Genomic DNA, 26,027 nt, shown 5'->3' on the forward strand with positions numbered 1-26,027 from the left:
TTTTTATTTTTATTTAATAAAAACATGTTTAGACGGAATTGTAAAAACAATATATTTTTCACTAGTCAAAAACGTCACTGTTCATGATTCTATATATTAATCCAAAATTAAAGAACTAATATCATACAAAACAATCAAGTTTTTATTAATATAACACTGTGATTATGGACACAACGCAACTAAAATAGATTAATGGTACTAAACAAAAAACAGTCACGTTTTTTATCAAAAAATATTGCTATTCATCAAAAACGTAATTAAACAAACTGTTATTTAAATATAACACCACTGTTTATACATGTGTATATTAATTCATAATTTTAGAATTACATAATTAAGATACTAATAAATACAATCACGTTTTTAACATAGAATGATCATCCCAAACATGTATCAATAAACAACTTAATATTACTCTATGCATGATGTATTACATTATCTAGTTAGATGTAAAAAGGCGTTTGATACCAATTGTTAGAACATGCGCAGCGGAAGCAAGCATACAAACCAGCCATCAAATACATGTAAACTAGACAACGCAATAATAGCGAAATTAGAAGCACTAACCTCTTGAAGTAGTTGTACAAATCTTCCAAACAGCAAGAATGTTGCAGTCTTCTGTTATTTGCCTAGTAAAACCTTAGACGATTTTTGCTTTTGGGTGGGCAAGAACAATACAACTAAAAGGTAAGTTATTAGGTGAAAAGTCTTTCTTTACTAGACCCCAAATTAAGCCACAATAGGAGCTCAAAAACATGTAAGATTCTGCAAGTAGAATCCTACTCTAACTCAAAAGGATAACTTTTCTCCCAAGCTATGTTTTACCCAAGTCTGTCTAGATTTTTACTAGGTATAGCATGGACCACATAAATAATAAGAGGCTACTAATTATAGTATTAATTCGAAATTAGCATGAATTAATTCTTACTATAATTAATTGCAATTTATTCCACTAAAATACTGCAATTAAACTCCTCAATATGAATTTCGAAAATTCATTAACACTTATTTTAACTCCCCATGTTAAGATTTCAAATACCAATTAATTAAATTAAATCACTGAAAATTTAATTCAATTAACTAATTAAATCCTTTATAATTCCGCTTAAACTATTTCATGTGACGGATACAAAATTCACCGACCGGGTTTTCACATGAAAACTTATAAGCTTACATAAAGGGGTATCATCAAACCCAAAACCAAGTCATGGATTCTATCAACTACTTATTATTCACAAATGTTATTCGTTATTGTCCAATCTATTAGGCATACACTAACTTTAATTAGAGTCGTACCTTTTGATAAATCAAAACAATAAACAAATTACATTGATCATAATAATTATATCAAGATTAGGAGTATAAGCTCATTTAATGAATTTGAGAAAATATTTTATATATTCAGTATAAAAATATCTTTTCTCTACTTTATCCGTTCAATATAAACTGAGTATACTAGCACAAGAAGTTGGAGTAAAACTAGTTCCATAATCAAGACAAATTATACGATAATCTTGTGCTACAATCATCAAGATATTTTGTCCAACAATATCTTTGATTGCGAACATAGTTTATTAATTATGAGAACCAACAATTTAATCTTCTGTGCATAAGCTAAGACTCCATGCACTAAACTGTCTACTACATGACTAAAAGAACACACATGTAACAAATGATCTATTTAAAATAGTACTTTATTGATTGAATAAATTAAATAAACAATTGTTTCATAAAGAATAAAATATAATACTATGTCTAAACCGCATGGTTAATAGTATATCCCAACAATACCTCCAACAACACTGTATACTCAATTATACATGCTTTAAGTACTTCCTGCAATAACCAGCTCTAGTCTGCAGATTGAGTTGTTAAATGCAATAGTGCTCTTGAATTGTTGCTTATTCTTACCCGTTTTTTATTACTTGGCATGTTGAATTTTTAACTTAAGTAGTTCGTTATCCCTTGTGTAGGGGAATCATGTAAATTGAATGTAAATGTTTCAATCACCAGTTGTTGTTAGCCTTCCCCCCTTGGACCACTATTCCCTCTACAGAATTTAGAATTCCACACCAACAATGGTTTTAGAGTCTAGAACTATAATACAGGTACAAGGGAGAACACTTGGGATGACTTTCACATTGATTATGAGGCATTAATGATACAATCATACAGATGCTCAATGACAGCCTCAGGGCTGAGGCGGACTCAGGATTTTTATAGGACGGGGGCATAATATTTTACTCAACGAGTGCCCCCTAAAGACTTTTGGTGATCAAGGTGCTAAGTGCTTTAAATTAATTATTGTCAAGATATATAAATATACATATATAAGATTTTTACAGAAACTTACGGGGTCCGATAATCCCTCTATAACATATAGGTCCGCTCTGCCTCAGGGTACTGAATTCTGTAAAGGAAAGAGGATTAACAACGAGAAAGGAATATATCAATATGATTTGGTAGAACGAAATTGATCTTGTGTCTGACAAAAACCAGAACTGAAATGAATAGAGAAAAGAAAAAATAGAGTAGGCTGAAATACATTAAATGTTGATAATTGCTCTTAGAACACGTGCTCAAACAAGTCGTCCCTTTTATTTCTGTGTTTAATGCCATCATGACTTAAAAAGGACTAATCTTAGCACCGTCTTTTCAGATTTCAAGCCGACCATGTTTATTTGGTCACTGTTCTGTTGAGTCCAAAACACTTTTGATGTTTTTCTTGGACAAAAATCACTTTTATACTGTTTAAAAAAAAGTTACATAATAAGTAAAACGCAGTACTATACTGCGAACTACGTTAATGGAAATTACTTTGTTAAAGTAAAACGCAGTACCATACTGCGTTTTACTTTTAAAAAAAAAAAATTGTAATTCGCAGTACCATACTGCGTTTTACTTAAAACGCAATATAATAATGCGAACAACTTTATAAAATAAACCCCGTCTTCTTCCTTGGACCACTGAACCGACGCCCCCCTCCTTTAAAAATTTTGATTCTGCTGGTCCCCCCCTCCCCTACCCCGCGACAAACTTAAAAAATAAAAAAATAAAAAAAAATCGGCCCCACCCGTCACGAGCAAGGAGTGTAGGTCCCACATACAAGACAAGCTTTGGATTCCTTCTTTCGGGTGCAAAAATTCGATTTCAATCAAATTCAAAAAGCTTAAATCAAGGTATTTCGATTTTGTTTATGTCGAAACCTGTATAGTACATGCATATTTATATTGTTTAATGTATTTCCATGTTAATTTGTGTTATGTTTGTGTTTAAATTTGTATCTTATTTATACTCGGATTGATTTATTAGCTTTGGTACAAAAAATTGTTAAATTTTTATAAATTATTTGTATTGTTAAAAAATTAATATTATTTATTTTGTTTGTTGTTCATATTTGTATTTTATGTTAGTTGTTTTTATATGTAATATTGACCTTTTAGCGAAGTAAAATATAGAGCCTTTTAGTGTAGTAAAATATAGAGCCTTTTAATGTTATAAAATATAGAGCCTTTTAGCGTAGTAAAATGTAGAGCCTTTTAGCGTAGAGTCTATGTAGTTTAAGTATGTAGTAACTGCAAAATCTATCCAATTACACTTTACAAAATTAATTATTTAATTTATAACAATAAACTTACAAAAGTAACAAATTAATATATGTTGTAAAATTAACTCAAATATCGAGTCTGAAACCCATACATAATTAATCAGTCCAATTTTAAACATAATTAATTATTTAATTTATTAAGCTAACAGACACAATTCTAAAAATGTTGAAATTAACACGCATAATAATTAAGGATAACTCGGTGCTACCGAGCCTCAAATATCGAGCCTGGAACCCATACATAATTATTCAGTCCAATTTTAAACATAATTAATTATTTAATTTATTAAGCTAACAGACACAATTTTAAAAATGTTGAAATTAACACGCATAATAATTAAGGATAACTCGGTATTACCGGGCCTCAAATATCGAGCCTGGAACCCGTACATAATTATTCAGTCCAATTTTAAACATAATTAATTATTTAATTTATTAAGCTAACACACACAATTCTAAAAATGTTAAAATTAACACGCATAATAATTAAGGATAACTCGGTGCTACCGGGCCTCAAATATCGAGCCTGGAACCCATACATAATTATTCAGTCCAATTTTAAACATAATTAATTATTTAATTTATTAAGCTAACACACACAATTCTAAAAATGTTGAAATTAACACGCATAATAATTAAGGATAACTCGGTGCTACCGGGCCTCAAATATCGAGCCTGGAACCCATACATAATTATTCAGTCCAATTTTAAACATAATTAATTATTTAATTTATTAAGCTAACACACACAATTAATTTTGTTTAAATTATAGTAGACGACATGGACTTTCCTCCGCCTGCGCATCCCGGACCTGCCGAGGATCAGCTACTAGTGTTGCAGGGCGACCATAGGTCCTCATTTGTATGGGAGGGACAGCTATCGATGCAGCCTCTCCGCCCTAGAAGACCTGACGATTTGTGGGAGTTCATCGGGGAGCATCCTTTCCATTCCCGCGTAGTCGCGCGCCTACAGGCTACGGGCCTCTATACGATTTTTGAGCTTGGATGAATGCAGCTTGATTGGTCTCTCATCACGGCCTTGGTAGAGCGGTGGCGACCGGAGATGCACACTTTTCACTTGCCCACTGGAGAGGCCATCATCACGCTGGAGGATGTTCAGGTTTTGTACGGGCTGCGCGTAGATGCGACTCAGGCCAGTAGCAGCACTGAAGCACACAGGCTGCGGGACTCACTGATTTACTTAGGTTTTTAGTTTGTATAAATAGTGCATTATGTAAATAATGATAACAATTTTCTTTTAACAACATTTTTATTTTAATTGCGTTTGAACAGCAGTTTTACTTAAACAGTACACAAGAAACACAAACATTGCAATCATAACACAAAAACAAATAGTAGAACTAAAACCATCACTGCACAAAGGATAACTAAAACCAGCTTTTTTCACATGGTTATCATTTTTTTCAGAACGACAAGACAACTCTATAAAACGCAGTACTATACCACGCTTTATGTATTAAATTTTTCTGCAATAAACCAGCTTTTTTCACATGGTTTTCATCTTTTTCAGAACCACAAGACAACTCCATAAAACGCAGTACTATACCACGCTTTATGTATTAAATTTTTCTGCAATAAACCATCTTTTTTCACTTGGTTTTCATCTTTTTAGAACGATAAGACAACTCCATAAAACGCAGTACTATACCACGCTTTATGTATTTTGTCTCGCCTATAAATAACGGCATCATTGTAGTTATTTTGTGTGCTGAAAAATTTGTAAAAGCAAATATTTCATTAAAAGTAAGTTTTTTTATTTTATTAAAAGCAAATATTTCATTAAATGGCTCAACCTCTTCGTCCACCAAAGTGCAACTGTGGAAAAGAATGCTCGATGCAAAATTGTTGGGACAGTGGTGAAGTTGGACGCCGCTACTGGTGATGTATGAACCAGTTATACAAGGTTTCCGACGAACCTATTTGTGATTTTGAGGAATGGGTTGATGAACCATGTTATCAGGAATGCTACAGAGAACAACTGCAGTTTCTTCATAATATGTGTTTATGCCAACGGAAAATATAAAGAGAAAGCGATAGAATTATTGTAGAAATGAGGGCGAAACTGAAGGAGATGGGAGAAGAAAAATGGAAAGCACAATGGAATTGTGAAACACAAAAGGAACGAAAAGAAAAATATAAACGGGAACTTGTGGAGGTGAAGGCGGGACTGAAAGATGTAGAAGAAGAAAAAGAACGAATGGAAGAACGATTTAAGTGGTTGGAGCGGAGAATAAATGGCAATCGGGATTAAACATTGGCATGTATGTGTTTAGTGTATTTTTCATATTTCATGTATTTTTATTATGTTGGCATGTTATGTTTGTGTTTGTGCTGTAGTAATGTTTTATTTACATTTTCCTACAATTAAACAGCTTTTTCTTCACTTATTCCAAATTGTGAAACATAATTTTATTTGATATATATTGCAACATACACAAGTACAAACACATATTACAAAAAACAATACCAAAATAAAAGACTAGGGGTATCCTTGATAGTTGGGTACATTCGACGAACTTGCACCAGGAGCCGGATTACCACCGCCACGCACACCACCTGAAGGACATTTACGACGGTCGTGTCCTATTTGCGAGCATATGCACATTTACGCGCATAAACGGTGTCACCAACATCCATTTGGTTCTGTATACGTGTTCTCTTTTGCACTTGCAGCTTGCGCAAATAGTCCTTGCTACATACAATCTTAAAAGGTTCTGGCGGCCAATAATGCTCAGCACCTAATAGTTGCAACTTCCCACTATACGTGTCTACGTATGCAGCAACACTGTATTGCCTATCAATATAGTTTGTTGCCCCATATCCAACTTGTTGAAAGCACTTCAACACATGTGCGCATGACATGTGGTAGATGGTCCATTTCCCACATGAACATAACCTTATATTTTCATTTACCGCCTGTAGATTATTCCCACGGTGTCCGCGGATAGCGGTCTTAACTTCAAAAATACCTCGTTCATGATCGTACTGAATAAATGAATGCCATTGTGCTCGCCTCCTGGACCTTTCAAATCTTCTCATGGGTATTGGCATAAATTGAACACCCATGTCCATTAATGCTGATGCAACTGCATGCCTTTCAACAAACCTCTCCGCACTCTGTTTGAATGTCATGCGGACCATGGCAGTCCACGGGCAGACTTTAACAAGCCGTTGAATGACTCCAACATGTTTGTAGTGAGGGCTCCCCATCGTCTTCTGCCATCAGCATGTAATGTCCACATGTGAAGCTCATGCCCCATCAACCAAGTATAGGATCATGGTTCTAATTGCCAGATCACTTCCATGCGCCTCGTGAATTTGCACTGCTGGTGCTTAGTTGCAGCCATCCACATTAAGTCATGCAATGCCTTGTCAGGATATTTCTTCTGGAAATTGGCCTTCAGGTGACGCACACAGTAACGGCGGTATGCATATGGTTCCTACCATTCAGGCAAGTGACGTACAGAACTTAAAATACCACCATGCCGATCTGATATTAGACAAATACCTGAACGCTGTTTGACAACGTGCTGCTTCAAGTGGTTCAAAAAAAGCGTCCATGTCTCTTCACTTTTGCTGGCACATATGGCAAAAGCTAGTGGAAATATTTGCCCGTTGGCAACTACTGCAACTGCAATCAAAAGCTTAATATCATACTTTCCATAGACATGAGTATCGTCTATGGAAATAACAGGACGACAATGCACAAAACCATCAATTGTTGGTTTAAATGACCAGAACACATAGTTGAAAATATATTTGGGTCTGTCCGGACTCCGCTCACGCCTCTATTCAACAACAGTCCCGGGGTTAAAGTGTTGCAGTGCGGCCATGTACCTGGGCAAATTTGAAAAAGACTTATCCCAGTCGCCATAAATAAGTTCAAAGGCACGTTTGCGACCGAGATATTCCTTTCTTTTGGTTATAGTACAACCATACTCCTGGTGGACGGTTGTAATACACTCTTTAATCTTGAACTTAATGGACACTTCCAAATATGGAATCAAGACAAGAGAAATCAAGTCCACATCCAAGTTGAAGTGATTCTCATTGTATGTGTCCATTTCACATATGTGCTCGCTAATAAATTTACCCACTTTCCACAAACCTGATTTCTTCTTGGTGGCACGCAACATCCAGTGACAACCCATAAAGTCTCTACGGCATACAACCTTGTATTTCTCCGTAGTTAACTCACTTATCGTCATCTCACGACACTCTCTTATACTGTAGATTTTTACAACCCTAATTAAGCGAGCTTTATCAGGGAAATACATGTCCTTTGTCAGAACAGCTGGTCTAGACTCATCCCACATCGCTGATCGAAATTCATCATCATCCCTTGTGAGGGCATCCACGTTCGGCATGCTTGGCAAATTATAAAGGTAGGAAATATTTCGCTCATGAAATGGCACGTGGGACTCGTACACTCTTGGTCTAGCGGGAGGTGGAGGAACATGCTCCCTCGTCAGCTCAGGTTCAACATTCACTTCCTCCTCATCATCACCCTCATCATGGAAGGGTGTGTCATCCCCAGACTCATCCGCATTGTTGTCATAATCACTATCATCTTTCTGACTCTGCGCATCTGCCAAATCACGAGTAAATACGTCGTCTATGGGCAACTGTGTGAGGTTAGGAGCTTCAAGAATCTCGTTTTCACTGCACAAAAATAACAAAATGATAATATACCCAACTAGATAAATACTTTAGATATAGCTATATCACTTTACTTACAAGTCGTACTGTCTTGACATTTCATGATGGATATTTGTTTGTTGGTGATGACTCCCGGATGGACCATCGTGGTCCAATACTCCAGAACTACACATATTCCAACTATGGGCGGGGTCATAACTTGTAAAATCCGTATCCGGATGGTACTCCCTATGAAAAATATGAGTGTTAATACAAATCCAATTAAAACATAAAATAAACATCGCTAAAGCACCCACAGAATTGAAGTTTACCAGTCGTCTTGTTGATTATATAAAGTCGAAAAATTATTTTGCGGCTGCTCATTCGCTGGTGGTGACAAGTTTAAATCAAGGCAAGCTCTTTCATCAGCAATCTGTCCGGCAAAAACTGCTCCAGAATAACCACCCGATGACTAGGGGTTATCCCTACTATGCACGCCCTCATTATTGAGAAAGTTTTCCACCTTGACGTACATTTCAATAATTTTATTACAATAAATTCCTTGTATTCATTCGGAATCCGCAAAAAATCTATAAGAGTTTCATCATCTTCGATGTTAAACTCAGAATAATAAGCAAACCCCTGCGGAGTCACTAAATACGGAAATCTACCGGTTATTTTAAGGTTAACCGAACGCCACCTCTCATTCATTTTTTTACGTAGCAATGACACCAATTTATCGTACTCCATAGTAAGCGGCAATTTAACATGACATTGTGGAGGTGAGCTATACCTCATAGAGTTATTCTCCAACACAACCTCACCCCCCCCCCCCCCCAATATAGTGAAACCCTTATTGTTGCCACTTCAGACATTGTAAAAAAATGATTGATAAGAAGAAGAGAGAAGTATGAACGTAAGTTTGAAGATTGAATGAATTTTCATAAAATTGAAAAGCTTTTAAATAAGGCAAGTCCGAATGTAAAACGCAGTACAATACTACGTTTTATGTATTGAATTATTGTTATGTCAGTTCATTATTGGTGGGCCAAAAACTAGAGTAAAACGCAGTATAATACTGCGAACATCTTAAAAAAAATAAAAAAAAATAAAACGCAGTATGGTACTGCATTTTACTTTAACAGAGTAATTTCCGTTAACGTAGTTCGCAGTATAGTACTGCGTTTTACTCATTTATGTAACTTTTTTTAAGCAGTATAAAAGTGATTTTTGTCAAAAAAAAAACGTCAAAAATGTTTTGGACTCCTGTTCTGTTAGGCTTGTCTTCAGAATTTAATACCTAAAATTTATCTTCCATTTTCCAATCTTTATGGCTCGAAGTGACCACTATCATCAGCATTGCTAGGTCGATTCCAGAAGAAATGACATCTAACAATTCATTCCGCTAGCAGCTACATCTTAGTTGAAAGGTCAGTGGTCTTTAAAACGTATTACTCCCTCCGTTAGATGAAGTAGTTTAACTCGATACGGAGTTTAAGAAAAAAAAATACTTTTGAAATTTATAGTCTTAAAAGATTAAGGGTAAAAGGTTTGTGGGGCCATGATATTTGTATAACTATAAAAGCTTCTCATTAAGGGTAAATGAGTAAAATGAGGAGTTTAAAGTTGAATTATTTCCAAATTTAAAAATGTATCATTTGTTTTGGAACAAACTAAAAAGAAAAGTAGCTCATCTACTATGAAACAGAGGGAGTAGTATATTAAAGCAGATGAAAATATCACCTATGTGAGTTTTCCATAGTTGGTTTCAAGCTCGGATAAAAGTGAAGAACAGCGATAGGTTGACGATCAGTGTAAATTCATGGGCACATATCAATTTTAGCCCGTGTCCGAAACTATTTATATCTGATAGCTGCAAAACTATATATATTTTGTATATTTTTTATATATAACATAGAGAAATACATATATATTCGGATATTATTTTGAGAGCGGTTATATGGTAATTTTTCCTAAATTAGAGCGTCTTTCGGAAATAGCCTCTTTACTCCTCGGGGTAATGTCTCCCCAGATCTCATTAGTGGGATTTTACTGGATCGTTGTTGTTGTAAATTCATCTGTTGAATTTGGGACAAATAGAACCAAATAGTGCGATCCAACTAGGATTGAGGGGTAGTTCACCGATGATACACTAATTCACACTGAATAATAATTAGTAGAATCTTTTTTCATGGTGGACTGTTAAACTAGATAAATATATTGGGACAGAAAGAGTAACAATGCTAATGTCATTCACAAAAACTGGTATGTTAATCTATCATCTACAAGAACACAATATACCAGTACCAAGGGAAGAACTTAATGAATTGGACCACCTATTTTTCTTGAAACCATCAAATTAAAATTTAAAATGCACGCACAAACTATTATACCATAAATTCAAAATACTACTTATATTGAACTCCAGAAGTATAGGCAGCTATACATTACTGTTGATAAATTACAACAAGATATGGAAATGGATGGCTGAATGCATGAAAAAAGAGCATACACTTCAACCATTATTCAACTTTCACCTCCTCCATTGATGATGATTCAGTGACTTTGTTGAGCCTTGAAAAAAATCCAGAAGAAAATTCTCCAACTCATCTTCAGTATACTTGATGTGCTTGTCACTTACAGATTTCTTCACCTGTCCAATAAATGGCCGGTAGGCATGAACAACCTTTAACGCGGTTGAAATTCTCAGTTCTTCTCTAAGCTCAATATCTGGGATAGTCCATCCTGTCTGATTTTTGTACACTTCCTCAAAAGCAATACTGAAATTTCTGCACCTCTCCTTGAGAACAGTCTTTCCCGACTTCTCATAACCGGTAATCAGAGATAAGATAGGACTCCATGTTATTCTCTCGTAGCTTTTTTCGTGCTGCACGTATTTTACAATACGTGTTTTTATCCATTCATCACCAAAACAAGTTCTAATTTTGGAGTTCTTGATTTTCTGAACCATGTAATGGATGTTGTTCATCAGAAATATGTGCTTTAAAGAACCATCTTTATATAAATTGGACCTTTTGTCAAGGTTGGATTCAAGCATGGATGCTACTGACTGCAAGTGAAGAGCCAATGGACATGAGAATTCAGAAGAAACGTCGAGCCTGGCCATAGAATCAACAACACCTTCCAAATTCTGTACCTCTCTGTCCTCGAGAAGGAACCTCAGGGTAGCACAATATTCTGAAAGAAGCATGAAATAATTGATAACGTACTTGGTAAGAGGATGAACACCTCCTCCGTAGAAGGGAGTTGTTGAAGTGTTTGAAGCAATGTGATTCCCCAACTCCAGAAAGATTGCTTTTGCAGAATCTCCAAGATTTTTCAGGAGTTCATGGTATTCTATGTTAATGAAATTACCATGAGTTTCACAAAACAAAGCATCCACGTCTTGACAAAGATCTCTTAGAAGCTCATACATATCAAGTAAACAAAAAAGGCGTTCAGGTCTAAGGGGGCCAATAGCTACAGCTTGGCCGAAATTCAAAAGACACAAAATTGCATCCTTTGAAGCTTCAATGAAACTGGTTGAGCTAACAGATCCAAACTCACCTAGAAGTTGATCAAAGAGGTTTTTCTCACTAGGGAGATAGAATTCAATGACGTTCTTCGTTGCCTGGCGCCACTTCTTGATTCTGCAATTCAAGCAAGCCCAATCCATTCTCAGCACATCTTCAATGCTGGTTTGTTGCATACAGAAAAGCCTTAAGTATTCATGTAATGCATCTTTCCAGAATCTGATAAATACCTGGCAGAATTCCTGATCGTAATGTGAAGCGAACATTACATTTGCAATAGACTTGATCTGAGGAACAACATATGGATGGACCAAAACCATTGTACATTCTTCTGATTCAGCTCCACTACTCTCCCTGCAAGAAGTTCCCACAACCGAATCATTTTCAGTTGAAACCATTGACTCCTCATCCACAACCAACTCTTCACACGAGTGGAATGACACATGATCATGCCCAAAACACAGCTTATTCTGTACAAGAATGTTGATAACTTCTTCCTGCAGTTTTGCCATTGCCATTTGCAACACACTGTGAGCTTGGTTAGCGAGTCTGTTTTGTTTTCCGTTATGGTTTGGCACCATGCTTTCCAAGCTCAGTGTTATCGTTCGAACTTCTTCTACAGCTTGCAGATACTCAAGAAGTTGTGAAGGACCAGCATCCCATATCTTCAAAGAATTCGACTGCAAAGTCAAGATCTTTACCTGAGCTGACTTGAGCCTACCTTCAATCTCTCTGAGACTTGTGGTCTCATCCTCATTTGCTCCAGTCATTGCAGCCAAGTGAATGTCAAGATCGGCTAGACTTCTTCTAACTTCAACGCTCAAGCTCGTACTGGCTTGTAACGCCTTCACAAGGTGATAAGCTGCAGCAATTATATGTTGTTCCCCATCAGGAACTGTGACCACTGATTTATTATCATCCATTTCCAGGCAAAAGTTAGAGCAGGTTGATTAGACTTAAAGGTCTAAAATTTTGATGATCTTTCTCCTGAATCTTGAAACCAACCTCAAGCTCTATTTTTTCTGATGAAATAAGTAATCAAGAAGCCTCTCCACCCCCTTTCTTTCTATATGTTTTCTGATTGGGTCAGAAATTCAGAAACCAAGACTAGTATCAAGAATATACCTCGTAGATTAACCTCAAGTACTCAACAGCCCAAGAACTTCTAATGAAATAGGACAAAATTGGATACTTCTCTTAAACCCTTTTATGGTCACTAACATTAAAAGACTACTAGGTATCAGGGGATGGACATGAAAATATATCAAATTCACTCAGAAACTAAGGCAAACATCCACAAATCACATGATTACAACAACATTTAGACAATCATCAAGACATCAACAGCCAAATACTGTTAAATAAAATGTTGAAACAGTAACATGACAAAACCAAAGTTTAAGTGCTAAACATAAAAATATGGGCAAAGGGATTAAACAGTCTTAGATGAAGAAGCAAGAAAGCATATGAAACCTCAAGCCAAGATTGTTCTTGTTTCTTGGAGCCCTCTCACCAAAGATATTTTGAGTCAGGACAAGAACAAAAAGTAGGGAGGATGAGATGACAAAATATCAAAAATAGAGTTTCTGAAAAGAAAATTACACATTTACGCGTTTTGTTGGAAGATAACGGTCCAGAGAAAATAAGGACAAAAGGGCACATAGTGGAGTATTAAGGATTGAGATTTAGTGCTGATTTTCCAAGGAGAATGGGATTAAGAGAAAAGTACTAGACCAAGTACTTTCCACTAAAATACAGGAATACTTTAGTTGGTGGTCAAAAATGAAGAAGAAACTTCCTTGGGGTTTAAATAAAACCAGAATTTCTAATTACTACTAGTAACATTTATAATTCTTGGCTGTGCTCTGTCGCACATATGGTGCCTTTGACTATTGACTGGTGGAGTATTGAGAGACATGAAGCATAATCCACCCACCGAACCGCGACCAATTAACGTCGGCGTGTTAATGTTGTACCAACAAGACTGACGTAGGTGCCTACGTGTACATTTTGCTCTCGCTTTTGTCAGCACTTGCCACGTTGGATAAAAAAGTAATTCCTTCGTTCCAGTTTTAGTTGAACCTATTTTCTTTTTGGTTCGTTCCAAAAAGAATTATCTTTTTTGAATTTGAAAATAATTTTAGCTTAAACTTCTCATTCTATCCTTAATTAATAAAAAGTCTTTATAACCACACAAATATTCTGGACCCTTTCTTGTATTTACGCCCACAAATTTCAAAACTCCTTATTTTTTTTTAAACTCTATGTCCAGTAAAACAAATTCACAGACGGGGAATAGTAGTATATAAAATTTAGAGCAAAAGCTATTGGCTTTTACTGAAAAAGAAAAAAGAAAATAACATGTTTGGACTCGTTTGTTTGATTATATTAGCGATTGTTTAGTTCACTGTATAAACAAAAATAACTCTAACTTAAAATTTTGTATATGTTATAATCCGATACCATTTTTGGTTGTGTTTGACCCAAAAAGTCTTAAACCTTTTTGTTAAACTAATTAAGTGAATAATGATAGGTAAATTCTAGCTAAATATAATAAGTTCTAGATACGAGATTATAATTTGGGAGAGACCGTTTATCAAATGTTATACCCGTATCTTCATTCATTAAATGCACGCATTAGGGAGTAAATGAAAAATGAATAATGAGCAATAAATATGAGAAATTGCAATAAATGTAAATAGGAAGAACAAGTCACCCAAATATCAAATGATGTGGAAGATTCTTCCTTCTGACAACGAAATGTGGCAGTCACCAAGAATATGAGTAATGCTTTCTTGGATCATGTGAGTGTAAAAGAAGAAGAATCGATGAAATCAATCACTATGGAAAGGTAAACTTTGTATTTTTTCTCTATGGTCAACTTCTTACAATAGTTTTTCTTAGATTCAATCTCACATGCCCTTTTTCTGCTCTCTCTCTCTCTCTCTCTCTCTCTCTCTCTCTCTCTCTCTCTCTCTCTCTCTCTTTCTTTCTATTTATATAGGATATTCTCTAAAAATCCTAAAAAGTACAACAAAGAGAATATCCAAGAGAATATTCCCGTCACTAGTTCCAAGATGACACTGCTTTTATTCATATCCTTCACTATTCGACCTCGACCTCGACCTCTACGGCTCGCTCTGCGATTGCTCGTTATTGGGCTTTGGTCGACCTTGTCCTATCTTCCCAACTCGGGACACAGTCTTTTCACCTTACGATCTTTCCACGCCCAACTTACTCAGCAAGATTTTGACCCATACAACGGACTTTTTCAGTTGGCGATTTATGAGGAAATTTTTGGCGTGGAGATCGAGTTGAGGCGCTCGTTGCCAAAGCCATGACGTGTTGTTTTGAGATTCGTGTGTCATGGGGTTGGTACATGGTGACATCATAACGCATGCATTATCATTGTGCATCTTCCTGATGCGTTGCCTCGTTCTTCGAGTCCATGTTGTTTCGATTCTAGGGCCACTGGTGGTTACTCTCGATTCGAGCATCCCTGAGGTTTATAAATAAAAAAAGGGGATTTCTCAAAGAAACTTTTGCACTCTTTCTAGTTTCTTCAGCCCTGCATTTGCTTTATTTTCTCTTTATTGTGTTCTTGCTTCCTGTAACTACTGCCATTGCCACCCTTTCTTCTTTTTCTGTCTCTTTATATATGAATCATAGGAAAATGGCTACCGCAACCCCAACACTGAGATAGTTTCCGACCCTACTCTGTTATCGGTAGCCATGCCTTCCAGTGGCGGAGAATTAACGGTGGTAGAGGATGAAAGCTTTCCTACTATGGAGGAGATTATTCCTCGTAACCCTGCTTCCCGGTCTGACTTGTCTAATGAACCCGCTCTTGAACCGGAGTTTGCGAAATTGGAGATGGAAATGAAGTACTTTGCCGCCCTTAGGGCCAAGTACGACATTCCAACCCACGTTGACCTTGTTTCGGCTGGTAACGACGTGATTCAAGTTCACGTGCCTGGGTATTGTGCGTTTTACGCCTACACGTTCCATATAGGCTATTATCTTCCTCTTCCTCTGTTGGTGGAGGAGTTCTTCCATTACTATCGTGTTTGCCCGACACAGATCTCTCTCCATCTTTACAACATTTTCTTATGTTGGCGAAGTTTGCGGAGCTCGCCGACTGCGAAGTCTCTATTCGTCATGTTCTGCATCTTTTCGGGTTGAGCTTCCATAAAGGCATGATGATTCACCTCCGCTACCGTGGAACCAAGGGTTGGTGGTGGGGATGGACGACAGGACGAACTGCCAGTTCTAGGCCTATTACTTTTTTATTAAGACCGAACACGTGGTGGCGAACCCCAGCGACTTTCCTGAGCAATCTCGTAAGTATTGTTATTTGGAGTACGTTCTTTTCTTCTCTTCGTGATACGTGACTAGTAACATTATTTTTTCTTTTGCAGCTGAGAGACGTCCCTCATCTTTTGTTGTCAATATCAGTGATTAGGTGGCCCGCGTTCTGCCTCACATCGTAGGTATCCGTGACTAGGCATCATTTAATAAGAGATTTGGGCTCAAGCCCTCGACCAGTAAGTCGGGTTTTGCCCTTATAACTATTTCACTTTCGCTGTGGTGCATGTCTTTTTGTTGTTTACGATTTTCCTTTGATGCTAGGTCGAAAAACTTCTAAGAATGTGAAGTCTCTCGTCCCTGCATTTCGTCAGGCGGTCGCTTTGATGAGGAGGCAGTTCGTGTTGGCCGAGTCTGTGCAAAATACTTCTTCCCAGACTCTGGTATTAAGGAAGCCCGGTCGTCAGATGGTCACCCCGTCAATGGAGATCCCAGCCTGCCCGGTGGTTCATTTAGTGGATGAATCTTCCACTGGGGAGGAGGAAGCGACACCATTGAAGAGGTAACGAGTGGAGGCCGTGGTTACACCCGAACGGGCCATGACCGTAGATATGGAGGCGACGTGCACTTCCTCTACGGAGACTGCACCCCCACCTGAGATTGTTGAGGAAGCTAGGTCGTTGGAGACAACGAGGGCATCTGCGGAAATAGTAACACCAAGGGCGGCCGAGGTTGGCTCATCATCTATTGGTATTAGAGGAAAAACGATCGTCATGAAGGATGACAGGTCTGGTTCTAATATCGACCCTGAGGAGGTGCGGACTTTTGAGGAGAGATTCACTTAAGTGGAGGTGAGGACCGAGGGGTCCACTCAAAATATTATTATCCTTGTATATTTTAACTTGTTAGTCAACTCGGAGAGCGTGGTTCCAGCTTTGGCCCCTTTGTATGCAGATCTCGAGAACAGGACCTTGCAGACGGTGAAGGATGAGGACTTGTCATTAGGCATTTCTGGGATGGCCCTGCGAGTAAGTTATTTTTTATTTTCTTGATTTCTTTCTTTTACGTTATTTGTCTTTGTTTACCTTTCTTCGCCTATTTATCAGACCCTCATATTGGAGATTGAGAGTGCTTGTCGGCAGGAGAAGAAGACGAGAGTCTATAAGAAGATGGAGTCGAAGTACAGAGAGTACCGTACCAAACACAAAGCCTTGATCTGTATGCTTGGTGAGGACGCTCTGTTTCTAACCCTTTATGACGATCTGAGGCAGAAGAATAAGGAGTAGAAAAAGAATGACGATGAGTTGAAGGATAAGGACGACGAGATCATGAGGATTATTGGCAGATTTAGTGAGTTTGAGGAAATGTTGAGGGCCAAGAACGATGAGCTCGAGGTGAGTAAGGGGGTCATGGCCGAGTGCGTTGATCTCCAAGCTTAGGTGACGTCTTTACGGGCCGAGCTTGAGCAGTGTGAAACTGTAGTTAACGGCTAAGGGACGAGTTGGCTGACAAAGGTACGAAATTGGAGCGAGTTGAGAGAGCTGGATCGGCTGTTGTGGAAGAGGCGGACACCTTTTGCATCTTTAGGTTAGAGCGTCTTAGTGAGGCAAAGACCTTTTGCTCTCAAAGAGGTGAGGCTCGAAGAGCGAATTGGCAGACTAGAAGGAGACGTTCAAGATTTGAACGAGCAGGTAACTATCCTTTAGGCCGAGAAAGCGCAGCAGGAGGCCCAACCGTCTACCTCTCATGCTTCCACTTACCCCGATGTCCCAAAAGACTTGTACGAGAAGTGGGTCCATGTTGGGGCTCATCTTGACATATTTAGAGGTTTGACAACGGTTGGGAAAGCCTCTAAGGTGGAGTTTAAGAATGCTCGTGTTAAGGCACGTGCAACTCGTGCCTCTTACGGCTATGACCTTGGCACGCCCGGAATGGATGATAACAAGGAAGATGTGGACGAGATTGAGCCAGATGCTTGGTATGAAGACGAGTACTTGGATGACGAGGGTGGAGATGGTGCTGTTGGACCGAGCGGCGAAGGTGGCGATGCAGATGATGCAGTGTGATGATGCAATGCAGTTTTCTTGTACTTAATTTTTATGCTCTTTTTCTTCTTCTTTTTTTTTGGGGGGGGGGTGTCTTTTTGGCCCTTTATAAGATACTATATTTTGGAATGGAATGACATGTCTTTTTGTTGTATGTTTTGCCTCTTTTTGTTTTTCTCCTTTGTAAGAGTTCTTAACTTAGTTGACGTGACCGAGGCCATATGTTGATTAATTCGAGCGAGGTCGAACGCTGGTTGATTCGAACAAGGTCGAATGTTAATAAATTTCGAACTAAGTTAGATGTTAATGAATTCGAACAGAGTCGAATGTGAGTTGATTCGAGTGGAGTCGAATGTGAGTCGATTCGAATGAGGTCGAATGTTTGACCCTTTAAGTTATTCGAATGAGGTCGAATGTAGATAAATTCGAGCTAGGTCAAATGTGAGTCAATTCGAACGAGGTCGAATGTCTGAATCTTTAAATGATTCGAACGAGGTCGAATGTAAATAAATTCGAGCGAGGTCAAATGTAAATAAATTCGAGCGAGGTCAAATGTGAGTCAATTCGAATGAGGTCGAATGCCTGACTCTTTAAATGATTCGAACGAGGTCTAATGTAAATAAATTCGAGCGAGGTCGAATGTTTGACTTGGCGTAATATATGAACTTGGTGGATATAAATTCATGCATGCATATTTCTCTTTGTTTATACATATCCATTGGAGAAGTTTACATACATTGGAGAAGTTTACATACGTTGAAGTTTGCATGTTTTTTCGAAGTCCCAGTCCATCGAGTCCCTTCACTGGTCGACTTGGAAAAGTAGTTGATAGGTCGAGCAATGAACTCATACTAAAAAACTCTGAGACGCTCTCTTCATCGCATCGGTAAAAACATCCACGAGAAAACCCAATCGGGATAAAACTCGGGTTAGGGAAAAAAGTACGATTCATGAGACGTCTATTCTTAGAAGTTGAAGTATTTGAGGTGGGCGATGTTCCAATTATTTGGTAGTGGTTTTCCTTTCATTGTTTATAGTTGGAATGACCAATTGCTTGCTGCCGCCGTGATTTTATATGGGTCATCCCAATTGTTTCCCAATTTGCCTTCTCGTGATTTTTGCTTGTTTGTGTTTTGGATTTGAGTACATAATCCCCGACTTTGAGTGGGCTCATTTTGGCTTTTTTTGTAGTACCGCTCTGCTTGTTGTTTTTGAGTTATCATTCTTATGTAGGCCATGTCTTTTAGCTCTTCGGCTTCATCGAGGTCTTGACTTCTGTTCTTGTCGTTGCTTTGCCCGCTTTTATTTGAATATCTCAAGTTGGGCTCCTCGACTGGTATCATTGCATCAGTTCCATATACTAGTGAGTATGGTGTTTCCCCTGTGTTTGTCTTTGGCGAGGTGCATTATGCCCATAATACTTCTGGTAGTACTTCCGGCCACAGTCCATTGTTGTTTTTGAGTTTCTTTTTCATGATATTCAATTATTTCTTGGAGGATTCTGCCTGACCATTTTGCCTGCGGGTGATATGGAATATAGAGTATTTTCTTGATGTGCCATTTTTCAAAGAACTCGACAGTCTTTTTTCCAGTGAACTAGGGCCCGTTGTCACAACTAATTTCTTTGGGGATGCCGAAGCGGCATATGATGTTTCTCCATATGAATGTGATTACTTCTTGTTCGCATATTTGGGAGAATGCACCTTCTTCCACCCATTTGGAGAAATAGTCCGTTAAAACTAAAAGGAATCGTACATTACCTCGTCCCGCCGGGAAGGGTCCGACATGTCTATTCCTCACTTGATGAAAGGCCATGGAGAAGTGACTGAATGAAGGTGTTCGCCCGCTTGGTGAATCATGGGGGCGTATCTTTCGCATTGCTCGCACCTTTTGACGAAATCGACGACTTCCTTCTTCATCGTAGGCCAGTAATATCCCGCCCGTGTGAGGCATCTGATAATAGCTAGGTTGCTTATGTGGGATCCGCAGTGACCCTAGAGGACGCGTCGTGTTTGATTTAGCCCTAACCACTTTGCTAGGGGCCATCAAATGTTCTTTTGTACAAGTCGGTATTGACAATGCTATACATGGTCGCCTGCATTTTAAGCTTCTTAGCTTCTTTTTTATTGGGTGAGAGCACTCTTTTCTGCAAGTATGATATAATACGATTGCGCCAGTCCTAAGTCAGGTTTATAGAGCGTATCTCGATTTGGTATAGCGATGAATGGAGGAAAGTAACCATGTCCCCCTCTCTGGTTATGCTTTTGGTGGTCACTGCCAATTTGGCAAGGCCATCTTCTTCTATGTTCTGCGCTAAAGGCATTTGATCGAGCTGGCATTCATCAAACTCGGGTAACAGTTTGCAAATCTCGGTCTGATATTTCCGTAACTGTTTCTCCTTAATTTGGAAAGTCCTTGTGACTTGATTGACCACGAGTTGCGAGTCACATCGAAGGATGACTCGCTGTGCTCCGTATTTGAGTGCTAGTTTCAATCATGTAAGCACAGCCTCATACTCGGCCTTGTTGTTAGTCATATCAGGGCATCGTATGGATTGGTGAACCACTTCGCCTAATAGGACCTCGAGCACGAGTCCCAATCTAGATGTGTTAGAAGCACCATCGGTGTACAGGACCCACAGGTCGCGTACTTCGGTAGAAGTAATGGCGGCTTCCTTCTCGACTTCGGACATTATCTTCGCACTGAAGTCGGCAACGAAGTCAGCAAGAAATTGTGATTTTATCATTGTTCGCGACTGATAGGTTATATCGTGCTCGCTCAGCTCTATGGCCCACTTGGCCAATCTACCCGATAATTCAGGTTTGTGCAAGATACTCTTTAAAGGAAAAATCGTGACCACCGAGATAGGGTGGCATTGGAAATAAGGTCTAAGCTTCCGCGAAGCTATGACCAGGTTCAGAGCTAACTTCTTGAGGTGGGGGCACCTCGTTTCAGCATCGACCAAAGTTTTGCTAATGTAATAGATCAGAAATTGCATACCTTTATTTTCTCGTATGAGGACTGCAGTTACTGCGACATCGGACATGACCAAGTAGACAAGAAGGCGTTTTCCAGGTTTTGCTTTAGCGAGCAATGATGGTGAAGACTGGTAGAACTTTAGTTCTTTCAAGGCGCTGATGCATTCGGCATTCCATTGGAGTGTTGTCCTTTTTGAGTACGCCAAAAAATTTGTGGCACCTATCGGAGGACCGCGAGATGAATCTTGACAAGGCGGTTATTCGGCCAGTCAGTTTTTGCACTTGTTTTTTGCTGGTTAGATTTTCTGGGATTCCTTCTATGGCCTTGATTTGGTCGGATTGACCTTGATGCCTCGTTGTGATACCAATAAGCCGGGGAACTTCCCATACGTCACGCTAAAAGCACATTTCTCGGGGTTCAATTTCATGTTGTACTTTTTGAATATGTCGAAGGCCTCTCTCAAGTGGTCGATATGGTCTTCCTTTCTTTTTGACTTGACCAACATATCGTTAATATATACTTCCATGGTTTTGCCGAGATGTTCTTTGAACATTTTGGTCACCAGCCTCTAGTACGTTGCCCTCGTGTTTTTAACCCAAACGACATCACTTTATAGCAGTACATCCCATGGTGGGTGATGAAGGTGGTTTTTTCCTGGTCCTCCTCCTCCTCCATGAGGATTTAGTTGTAGCCTGAGTAGGTATCTAAGAAACTCAGTAGTTCATGCCCGGTTGTGGCATCGATGAGTTGCTCGATGTGAGGTAGCGGGAACGAGTCTTTTGGACAAGCTTTATTCAGGTCTGTGAAGTCCACACACACTCTCCACTTACCATTCTTCTTTTTCACCATGACTACATTGGCAACCCACTAAAGGTACTTCGATTCTCTAATAGAACCGTTCACTAGTAATTTCTCGACCTCTTCACGAACTGTATCGTTTATTGCCGAGTTGAACTTTCGTCTGATCTGTCTTACTTGGGGGAAAAATGGGTCTACATTTAACTTGCGAATTGCTATTTTCTTTGGGATACCTGGCATGTCTACATGGGAAAAGGTGAACATGTCCACGCTATTCTTTATGAATTGGTGAAATTTACCTAGATTGTGGAGTTTATGGCCGATGAAAGCTTTCCTTCTGGGATTGTCATTGTATAGTTGGACGAGGTCGAGATCTTCTACAGTTGATCCTGTGGATCCTATAATTTCAGGATCATGGATAACGTCTTTCGTTTCCTCGCCATCCGACCCCATCTCCGTTAATTGCCATGCTTTATCGGCTTTTCCTTTCAACGTTGGGTGTATGTGCAATCTTGGGCGATGTAGTAGCATTCTCGTGTTGTATGTTGCTCTCCTCGGATGGTGAGTACTCCATAGGGGGTGGGAAATTTGATGAATTGGTACAAATTAGAGGGGGCGACTTTCATGGCCATCCATGGTCAGCCTATGATGGCGTTGTATGCTGTATCCTAGTCCGTGATATGGAACATGCTCTAAAAAGTGTCGCCGCCGGCTAGGACGAGCAGTGTGATTTCTCTAGATATTCGCTCAACTGCATTGTTAAAACCTGTTAGTGTGATGCAACGTGGCACTATCTTGTCCTCGAGCTTCATTTGGATGAGAACTCGAGGATGGATGATGCACACGCCGCTTCCATCATTGAGCATGATATGTCTTAGATCAGTATAAAAAACACTTAAAGTAATGACAAGGGCATCACAGTGAGGGAAAACCACACTGTGGGTATCTGACTTATCGAAGGTGATACCTTATTCGAGTTCGTCATATCATTCGTGGCCGATTGACAGCTTGAGCTTGTGAGTGGTGGTGAATTTCATGTTGTTGATAGATGTGTCGTCGCCTCCCCCGATGATCATTTGAATGGTTCAAACTGGGGAAGGTGGTTTGGGCTGCCTTTGATGTTGTTCCCGTCCTCGTGCAAAGTTGGCCCTTCCTCGATCGCTCATCAACTCTTTTAGGTGCCCTTAGTGAATCATGTTCACGACCTCTTGTCTAAGGGAGATATAGTCCTCGGTCTTGTAACCTATCTCCTAGTGCAATTCGCAGAGGGCGTTTGATTTTCTAGTGCTCGGGTCAGACTATATTTTCTGCAAAAATTTTACCTTTGGGTCGAGCTTCTCTAATGCATAGACTATTTCTTATAGGGAAACACAAAAATTGTGAGCTGATAAGAAGGGGGCATACCTCTTTCATTTCGGTGGGTTCCCGTTCGCGATCTGGATGGACCTTTGTCGTGACGTAGAGGTGGCATGAGGGTGCCTCTGATATAAGGCTGATGTCTTTCTCGCTTAGGTCGTGACCCTGCTAGATCTCTTCTGTTGTGTTTATTTGGTCTTTCCTAAACTCCATTTGGACCGAGGTTAGGCGTTGAATAGGCCCATTAAGATCATCCTCTTCGGCTCTTACCTCAGAACAGTAGGCATTGTGCATCTCATCCCAAGTGGTTGGAGGGTATTTCATGAGTCGGCTCAATTTTTTTTTGGTCGCCCTCGATCCACTTTTGCTCAGCCCATTCTGAAAAGCGGCCACTACCATCCCTTAAGATACATTCGGAAGGGTCATTCTTACACGGTTGAATCGGTCAAGGAAGCCCCTAAGTCCCTCGCTAAGAGATTGCTTGATGGCGAATATGTCGTTCACCCTTGCCTCTACTTTCTTTGCCCCGGCATGGGTGGTGACGAACTTGTCAGCCATTTCTTCGAATGTTTCTATGAAGCGCGCATGTAATTGCGAGTACCAAGTTAGGGCCCCGCCGGTTAGGGTCTCTCGAAACTTTTTCAACAATATGGATGATACTTGTTCTTTTGCAAGGTCGTTGCCTTTCACTGCAGTGACATAGTGGGTCACATGATCCTCCAGATCGGTCATGCCATCATATATTTTAAAATATTTCGGCGTTTTGAAAGTTTTTGCTATAGCATGTGGCGCGGCCTCGTCGCTATATGGTTGTTCCACGAACCGGTTGGCGTACTATTTTGGTAAGAGTTTTGGGGCGCCCGGTATCTTATCTACCCTTTCTAGATGCTCCCTCATTTGGTCGCGGAGTGCCTTGTTCTCGTTCTCCATCTCTTCTATTTTTCTAAAAATAGCAGTGATGGCGTTGTTACCTACAAAATTAACATAGTGAATAATACCTGTCACACCTCCTTTTTCCGCACCCGCGGGGGTGCAAAGGAGTTTTTTCCAATTAAAGGACAATCGAAACAGGATTCGTTTATTTATTTCAGAGTCGCCACTTGGGAGATTTAGGGTGTCCCAAGTCACCAAATTTAATCCCGAATCGAGGAAAAGGATGAATCTATATTACAGTCTGTGTACTGTAAGCACATGATTTTTGCCTCACGGACAATCACTCCAAAAGAAAACAAAAATAGTGACCAGTGACCTCGCTGTACAAATTTTCAATTTTTCACGCCATGTGCTGCTAGTCATCTGTGGTTCGGCCCGTGTTGCAATTAATCTTACAAAATACAAAAATAAGTACGCCGTGCGTAATCAGGCCGTAGTCCGGTTTTAAGAGAAAACTCACAAAAAAATATGCAGCTTTTACTCTAGGCTGTGGTTTAACCATTTTTAAAATTCTATATATGTGTGTCATTGGTTGTAGGTGTTACCCAATATGTGTATAAGTTTATGTTAATTTTTTACATTGTTTTGGGAATTTTTGTTAATTTGTTGAATTAAAAGGGAAGGGAAAATCGGTTTGGGCCCAAGAAATAAAACAAAAATAGGCCCAAACCAGCACTCAAGTCCAGTCCAAATCCGGCCTGCCCAAGCACCAATTCAAACGACGCCGTTTCAGGCAAGTCGATCTGAGCCGTCTAAACCCCTTGATCCAACGGTCCACATCCGCACCCGTAACCCGACCTATTTAGACGGTCTAACCCAACCCACCACTTAAACCCAAACGACCCCGTTCTAATGCCAAACGACCTCGTCTCACCCCTCACCATCAGATCCCAACCGTTGTGATCAGATGATCTAACGGCCTGGATCCAATCCTCTACGCCGTATATAAATCTTCCCTCACACCCCACGTCCCCTATCCGAACCCCCCAACCCTTTCACTCATCTCCTTCCCCAAGCCTTGAACCCCCAAACCCTAGCGGCCGCCCTGATATCTTTTTCACTAGAACAAGGCGGCATGAACGCCGGTGACCACCCCCTTCACACCCCTGAAACATCTAACCACCCTGAGCACTAATCCACTAATCACGTACCTCGAATCACCTCTCATCGTCTCGAATCTGGATTTGAAGATTCGAGACAAAACTCGATTTATACCAAACCTCACCATCTTCGTACCAGACAATCCCCTGACCTCCCTTGTGACCAAACCAAGCTTGGTTTGGTCCGAATCTACCCACAACTCCTAAAAACCAGATCTGAAGATCCAAAACCTAGAACACGAGTAGCCTTGGAATCCGGCCGGTCTTGATAGGGGTTTGAGGTCTAATAGACCTTAACCAAGGTGTTCTCATGTGAGAACACCCTGGTAAAATTTGTTCGGTCTCAAAGGGTCAAAGTTGAGTCAGATTTGGTTCAGTTTTGTTTGGACATTTTTCGGTAAGTTTTCTTTTCCTTTTTGTTTTATTCAACTGCTAGTTAAGTTGTCAGCATGTTTCGTTGTGTATGTTTGTTATTTTTTTTGTTATTTTCCATTCGGATTTCTTCCATCTATGTCAAAGACCTTTTATTTGGTCAGTTAATTTTCTGTGTGTTCTGAATGTATTCTGTGGTATACATGATCGTCAATTAAATTAGTCGTCAAATGAGTTAATTTATATAGGTTCCCAGTGATTGAACAAAGTTGTCTGAAGTCATTCGGGACTCTGTACGTGTTGTTTATATGAACGATTGATTGTTATGTGTTACAATTAAT

The 26,027-nt window shown here is 39.4% G+C and overlaps 1 protein-coding gene across 1 annotated transcript; it reads right to left on the minus strand.

Annotated features, from left to right (window-relative positions):
* Positions 1-10,798: 10,798 nt before the first annotated feature.
* On the minus strand, positions 10,799-12,721 carry LOC104212371 (exocyst complex component EXO70E2-like). The gene has a single exon (XM_009761597.2). The coding sequence runs from the start codon at positions 12,719-12,721 to the stop codon at positions 10,799-10,801; it is 1,923 nt and encodes a 640-aa protein (XP_009759899.1).
* Positions 12,722-26,027: the final 13,306 nt, after the last annotated feature.

Source organism: Nicotiana sylvestris, chromosome 3, assembly GCF_000393655.2.
Source record: "Nicotiana sylvestris chromosome 3, ASM39365v2, whole genome shotgun sequence".
Classification (NCBI taxonomy): domain Eukaryota; kingdom Viridiplantae; phylum Streptophyta; class Magnoliopsida; order Solanales; family Solanaceae; genus Nicotiana; species Nicotiana sylvestris.